Here is a 7,930-nt window from a genome sequence, read left to right as displayed (position 1 = left end):
TACCTGCATTGCAGCCAAGAGGCACCCAAATGGACCATCTCCCCCAGCAGTCTGCCTTGGGGGATTCGCAGGAAAGTCTCATTTCTGCTGCTTGTTAGCACTCAGCTAACCCTCAGTAAATTCTAAATGGAGATTGATCAACGCCTGACATGATCTTGTATTATGTGGCCAGATGGGAGGTTCTTAGGTATCCCTCTATTACCCAAGGGAAGCAACTGTTTGCCTAAAAGCAGAGCCCAGCAAGCCTCAGGTTCAGAACTGTCTCTTCATGTGTCTGCACTATATAGTGCAGGACCCTCTCTGAAGAAATATTTGAAAACAACGTAAAAGGCACACAACGCTCTAGGGCAGCTCCCAAAGCCCCACAATACCATGGGAAGCTAAGAAGGGTCAGCCCTGGATAGGGAGACAAATGCAGGTGTTGCAGCTTAGGAGGAAGGAACTGGGCCAAAACCAACTGAGTATGCTTTGCCTAACCCAATTAATGAATGGGATGATCACCTGAAGTCAACAAATGACAGCATACAGTATATGCACACACCTTGGAAACTATTCAGGGGACTACACTGCATAGAATTTTTACTGGACTACAAATTCCAGAAATTAAGTGAAACCATGTTTGATTTTGTCTAGTAAATATACACTTTGACTACATGTCTTTTAGTTCTAGTTTTGAGGTTTCTTTTCAGCCTGTACTTTTGTGCTGTAAAGGTTTGGGGCAAGAGGTTTGAATAAGCTTGAACCCAAGTATCCACCGGTAGAGGCCAGGGATGGCCCATGCTTCTACCATGTTGTGTACCTTCAGCCCCAATTCATAACCGTATATGCCCTTGACTTGAGAACATTTGCTTTGATTCTGTTTCTTGCTTTTTTAGCAGCTGCCAATCAGCATTTACCACCTTTTTATGAGAAATTTAAATCATGTTTCACAAAAGGTAAGTGTGTCTAATAAATCCAGTGTACCGAGGCATGTAAAGCTCTTTTAAGCACCCCAAAGTACTTGAATGTTGGTGTATGATTCAGAAATAGTCATTTCTTTTGCAAACTGGACAACCGAAATAGCCAATTATGCCTCCTCCTCCACCATTATTACTTTACAGGTAATTGCATAGAGCTATTTGAAATAGCAATCCATATACAGTAGTACATTTTGAAATATTTTACTAACATGAAATGCTGTTCTACATACTATTCTACCTGGAAAATAAAAGAGCCATAGAGGTCAGGTAGTTCTAGACTGAATTTATTGAAGATAAACTAAAGTCCAAGTGTTTTAGCTTACAAAATTTAGTATTTTTCCATTAACCCAACAATACTATCACATACGCATTGGAAAGTAAAGCTAATCTACTGAACTGAATTGCCAAATATCAAAATGTCAATGTTGATGTGATTTGGATTTAATAAAAGGCAGTATTTAGCACAGGCTACCCCTTGCCAGCTACTCACTTGAAGCCAGTATTTACAAACACCAACTGTAATTTTTCACTAGCCCACCATGTAATGTCCATTTTTAACACTTTGGGATCAAAATGACAGTCTTGAGGGCCTGGCAGCCTTGTTTCAAAGCAAATCCAACTTCTACAGTGGTCCTATACAAGGACCTGGAACATAACAGTACCCATTGACAATGCTTGCCTTCGGTGATATTAGCTTCCTATTTCTCAATGTCTTGCTCCAAGTAGGAAAGAGGCCCATTTTAATGAAAGGTTCCTAGAGCACAAAAAGGTAACAGGCACAATACAAATGCCTTTAGCTGCTAGTTTAAGGCTAAATAAATGAATATGGGAGTTTTCAAATAGACAACTACAGTACTGTTTCATACTAGCAGCCTGTTTCAAAGATAATCCTAAAATTGTTACATAAATGTCTGGGGCTGAATGGCCAAAGCTCCAGTGTACTATTACGGGAAGTGTAGTTTTACTGACTAGCGCCAGTTTTACTCCCCAAAGGCCTCTGGGCTTTCAAGATCCAAGAACCTTGTCTTTAAAAAACAAAATCTGAAGTTACTGTTACACAGGTGCATCTAATGTTACTGTTACATGTGTCTGAAGTTATCGCTACATATCTTCAAATCAATTGACCCATTCACCAAAAATGTATTTTCTAAGACCACAGCCCACTTAGGTAACTTTTTAGATCATTTTACTAGTACAGCCATGTTTAACCTCCCTATCTTGCATACTTTTTGGAATGTTAAGAGTTGGCCGTAAACCACTCTATAATTATTGGTCTAACGTTTGAACAGGGATGGTGACTAAACTTCCAAAAGCAGGACCCTGATATCCAATGAAATTCAACCAAACTTAGCAACTTAGGCACAGAAAAACAAGCCTGTTAATTTCCATGTTATACTCCATGGTTCAAATCATGATTGTAATACTGTATGTGCTACTATTCACACAGTGCTTGTTGTGAACCTACTTCCCCCATTTACTAACCCAGCCCACAGAAACCACAATTCAAACTGACTGCTACATGGACTCAATAGAAATTATGTGTCACTTGAAATGGTGCACGTAAACTAAATCTGGCAGTATAGTATTTCTGCTCTAAGCGAGGTCTGCAATTTGATCCCATTTACCTCATAAGACACTTAGAAAACCCATTTTGGCATAGCACTTAAGAGTCTGGATGTTGGGAGTGTTATGATCTCAATATAAGGGATTTACTAAGGGTAGGAACATACTGTTCTCCATACACAATGGTGTAATCTGGAGAAGTTATGATTTTAACAGACTTGCCTGAAAATAAAGGGGGAAAAATCCGAATTCCAAATGTAGTCTAACTCCCATAACTTCCATTAGCAAGAACAGGAAAGCTTTTTAAGATCCCCAGTTGTTAATCCAGAGTTCCAATTTGCACTCTGAAGCACTACTAGCTTGAGAAATAACCCATGAAAAACCAAACATCTGCAACTGCTGATAAACTGCCAAGTAAAAACACGATGTCTCAAAACTAGCAATACTTCATTTAGTTAGTGAAACAGTAAAACTTCCAAAAGTACATACACTAATAGCTTAAAAACAAGCCGTTAACTAAATTGCTCTGCTTCCTTAAATTATGAAAAATATGATAGTAAGTCTGTAGTCATTTTAGGCTTGTGAGAGGATACTCTGTATTAGACTGAACTACCTAAACGTCTTGACCACTGCACAATTCTGTTGGCACTTTTTTTTGTCACATAAGCACTTTTATGTTGTAATACCTTTGGAAGTCTTCCCACACAGCTTTTTGTATACACAAGGTAGAAGTCCAATATTTATTAATATCCAACATTTAACTGTTACCCCAAAGAACACAGAGACTTTGCATTAAACTTTGCTTTAATGGTCTCAAAATTTGTGACAGATTTTGGTCAAGTTGTTTCCATTTAAAAAAGTTTACTGATTTTAAAAACTAATAACTTAAACTGCCACGAAACAAATGGTCCACAAACATTCCTTTCCTTCTGAAGCTTTTACGATGCATTGTAATCATTAACCAGTCTTTTACTATTAAACTTAAATGGCCAATTGAGACAAACAGTTCTGAGACCATATTTCCACCACTGATTAAGACTGAGGTGGCAGATGTACAGAATTTTCATTTAGCCTTCTGAGCCTTCTGGGCAGACTTTGTAACCTTGCCAGCACCAGCTGCTTTCTTATCAACTGCCTTGATGACACCAACAGCAACGGTCTGTCTCATATCACGTACAGCAAAACGACCTAGGTGCAAACAAGAACAGTTAGAGCACTTTCAAAAGGTAAAACACACACACCAGACCTATTTCTTCTATCCCTTTCTGTATTAGAAAACCTTAAAAATCTTCTTTAGTGGTGCTATTAACAAGACATGCCAACTAACTTTACCAGCTAATGCACTTATTTCTACATTGGTGACTGAAAGGCACAGCCCTAGTACATGAATAAAGCATTTTATGTATCAAGAATTGTAACCAAACTTCATAAATAGCAATGTGCCATTTATCAGAGACTTAAAATAGACTGAACCACTCCCCTTTCTTGCAATATTGCCATTATCCCTTCTAAGGGAAGATATCACAGGCCAGTAGTCTATTGCACTAATGGCTGGTCATGGTGATTTCTCCTAACCCTAAACAAGAAGACACGCAACAAGTTAACAGTGCCTCAAAAATAAGGATTATTTTACAGATGCACTGGATTGGGAGCCATACTTTAATAGAAACAACAATCATACAATCAGGGCCATTTAAATGATACATGTTTCCGGTGTCAAACCAACATAGTGCATAAAGACTTGTCTAGCAAAAGAACTACTTACCCAGAGGAGGATAGTCAGAGAAGCTCTCAACGCACATAGGCTTGCCTGGAATCATGTCAACAATGGCAGCATCTCCGGATTTGAGGAACTTTGGACCATCTTCCAGTTTCTTACCGGACCGACGATCAATCTTCTCCTTCAGCTCAGCAAACTTACAGGCAATATGAGCGGTGTGACAATCGAGCACAGGGGCATAACCAGCACTTATCTGGCCCGGGTGATTCAGAATGATAACCTGGGGAATTATTAAAAAAGATTAATCTACATCTTTATCCATTCAGATATAGACAGCACTTGCAGAATTTCATCAAACAAAGCAACTTTTGCAAATTACCTGTGCTGTGAACCCAGCAGCTTCCATGGGTGGATCATTTTTGCTGTCACCTGCGACATTACCACGACGGACATCTTTGACAGACACGTTCTTTACATTGAAGCCAACATTGTCACCAGGGAGAGCTTCACTCAAAGCCTCATGGTGCATTTCCACAGATTTCACTTCAGTTGTAACATTGACTGGGGCAAAAGTTACTACCATGCCTGGTTTCAGAATGCCAGTTTCCACACGACCCACTGGGACAGTACCAATCCCTAAAAAATAAATAAAATTGAATTAAAATTTTAAAAAAATCAATTGTAACATTATCGTTATTTTGGAAAGACAGGTAAGAACAATTCCAGATATGAGAGAGGGAGTCTGGACAGAGCTTCAGACAGGAATAATTATTTTAAGATAAAAATACTCTTTCCCATGATCCTTCTTATTTTGGAACCAGAAAGTCAGCCAAAGTAGAAATCATTTGCACAATGCATTCACATATTGATCTTTTTCCTCTAAATTCAATGTAACCTTCTTATAATACATACCACCAATCTTGTAGACATCCTGAAGTGGCAGACGCAGGGGTTTGTCAGTTGGACGAGTTGGTGGCAAGATAGAATCCAGAGCTTCCAGCAGTGTAGTTCCACTAGCACTGCCGTCCTTACGGGTCACTTTCCATCCCTTGAACCAGGGCATCTGCAAGGGAAGAACATAGCATATAGGTGTTTTCATTGAAGATGAGTTACCAATCCACGATTTCTCACAGGAGTAATGTGCACGCTTTCGAAATGTGCCTCATTCTCATTTCATTAATTAAGGCAAATTACATAGGAAATGTGACTAAAGGTCTTAATTCAGCACAGCAATCTCTTGCTCATGTCCACTTCTATTGTATTAGCTGAAGCAGTAGGAGGCATCTTTATTATTTCCATACATTTCAATCACGACAAAAATCATCTTGACAAGTGATGTCACTTACATTAGAGCTGGGCTCCAACATGTTGTCGCCATTCCAGCCAGAAATTGGCACAAAAGCCACTGTATCAGGGTTGTAACCAATTTTCTTGATGTAGGTGCTGACTTCTTTGACAATTTCCTCATATCTCTTCTGGCTGTAAGGTGGCTCGGTAGAATCCATTTTGTTAACACCAACAATAAGCTGTTTCACACCCAGAGTATAGGCCAGAAGGGCGTGCTCACGGGTCTGCCCGTTCTTAGAGATACCTGCTTCAAATTCTCCAACGCCAGCAGCAACAATGAGGACAGCACAATCAGCCTATAGGGGGAGAAATCCATTTATATTAATTTTCCTCCATACACCAAATGTTTATACTATCTCTCCAAAGCAGCACTGTTTGCTTACAATATACTATTGTTTGCTTACCTGGGAGGTACCAGTAATCATGTTTTTGATGAAGTCTCTGTGTCCAGGAGCATCAATGATAGTGACATAATATTTGCTTGTTTCAAACTTCCAGAGAGAAATATCAATAGTGATACCACGTTCACGTTCTGCCTTCAGTTTGTCCAGCACCCAGGCATATTTGAAGGAGCCTTTGCCCATCTATTTAGGAAACATACAATTAATGTAGTTAAAACATTATACAACAGCAAGAGGCAACAATGTTACAAGAACTCTCAAGACATCATGCATCAACACGCCGAAATACAATATACAAGCTATATTTAGCAGAACTTGGCAGACAGGGTGTGAGATTCCGTATCTGTTTCGCTTACTTAACCCAATGACACTTAATCCATCACTGAACATACATGACTGACTGCTTAAGAGCTTCTTCCAAGTTTACAGAAGCTTCTGATCAAATCATTTACAAGAAAGGTCACATTCACTAGCTCTTCCATGCACTTTTAATGTATGCTTATTTAACTTGATAATTCTGTTAACAATCCAGTTATAAACTGAATCAACTTGTTAAACCCAAGTAGAGATTTATTGAATAAATGGTAGCTTGTTAAATCCATTTCACTGAATCAACTGTGGTTCAAATTAACAACTGGACTCAGGCCTGAGAGTGAAGGCCAGGATGTTTTTATTATATATGTCTGATGTTCTGCCCTTTGATGAAAAGGGCACTATAAGCAAACATTATTAGCTCACACAGAATGGACCACTTATGGGACAGGATCATATCAATGTATCCAAAACTTCACATCCAAATGTTGACATAGCAAATTTTAATAAAGGCTTAACAACAGAAATAATTCACTGATGAAGTCTATCTTTTTGATGTTCTACTTGGCAATTACACTGGAGGCAAACCCACCTCAGCAGCTTCCTTCTCAAACTTCTCAATGGTCCTCTTATCAATCCCACCACATTTGTAAATCAGGTGGCCAGTGGTGGTGGACTTGCCAGAGTCGACATGCCCAATGACGACAATGTTGATGTGGGTCTTTTCCTTTCCCATTTTTGGTGGATTAACAGATGGTTCTCTTCCACTTCAGATAAAAAAACCCTGTGGAGGTAAGAGGAAAAAACACACAAAGTGGTGAAATTCACCTTTTAAAAAAATTGATAGTCATTGATTTTGTTATTTTTATCACTTATAATAAACTCACAGAGACACACATACACAGCATGTATAATAATTAAAGTCAACTATATTTTTGGCTGATAGACAGGAAGGAAATTTGAATAAAAGTTAAGTATGCTGATATGAAGATGTAAATCAGTGGTTCCCCAACTGTGGTCTATTAGGAGGTTTGGACTTCAACTCCTACTAGCCTTAGCCAGTTTGACCAACAGTCAGGCATTCTGGGAGACAAAGTCCAAAACATTGGGAGGGCCAAAGCTGGGGAATCACTCATTTAAGTGATCACTGAGACTATGAGTAAGAAAGATGAAGGCCATTAGTATGGTCACAAAGCAAGATAGATAGGAAGAGATGTGAAAGAACTGAAGAAAGGGTTGGGAAGGGATATTGAAGGTTAAAGAGAAGACTATATTGCTTAAGATGGTGGCTATAGGAAGGTTTTAGAGATCTGGAAAGTCTCAAGCCAGTACAGACTAAAACACACAAAAATGTGTGTGTGTATAGATTTTTATCCTTTTATCTTTATATGTTTATAGGAATAAGATATTTATATGGATAATTACTGGTTAACAGCATAGTTGCTAATTAAGAGTGTGCCCTCACTCTCTCTGCCTGTGTAGATATGCCTATGAAGGAAGGATACTAGTTAACCGTGTGTACTTAAGGAATCCAGCCTCCCTGCCTGAGGGAGGGAGGGAGGGAGGCCAGGCCAGGCAGGGCCTAGGCCCAGGCCTGCCTCGAGTAGTGCTGCTCCTCCCTCTCCCTC

General features: G+C 39.2%; 1 protein-coding gene across 1 annotated transcript; it reads right to left on the bottom strand.

The window, feature by feature from the left end:
* Nucleotides 1–3,308: 3,308 nt before the first annotated feature.
* On the bottom strand, nt 3,309–7,118 carry EEF1A1 (eukaryotic translation elongation factor 1 alpha 1). The gene is made up of 7 exons (XM_042467104.1): nt 6,895–7,118; nt 5,994–6,173; nt 5,589–5,885; nt 5,155–5,305; nt 4,622–4,878; nt 4,288–4,522; nt 3,309–3,710 (listed from the first exon to the last, which is right to left on the bottom strand). Exons 1-7 carry the CDS (start codon nt 7,036–7,038, stop codon nt 3,586–3,588), a joined length of 1,389 nt encoding a protein of 462 aa, XP_042323038.1. The 5' UTR covers nt 7,039–7,118; the 3' UTR covers nt 3,309–3,585.
* Nucleotides 7,119–7,930: the final 812 nt, after the last annotated feature.

Source organism: Sceloporus undulatus, chromosome 1, assembly GCF_019175285.1.
Source record: "Sceloporus undulatus isolate JIND9_A2432 ecotype Alabama chromosome 1, SceUnd_v1.1, whole genome shotgun sequence".
In the NCBI taxonomy this organism is placed as follows: domain Eukaryota; kingdom Metazoa; phylum Chordata; class Lepidosauria; order Squamata; family Phrynosomatidae; genus Sceloporus; species Sceloporus undulatus.
This window is presented reverse-complemented; position numbering and strand designations above follow the sequence as displayed.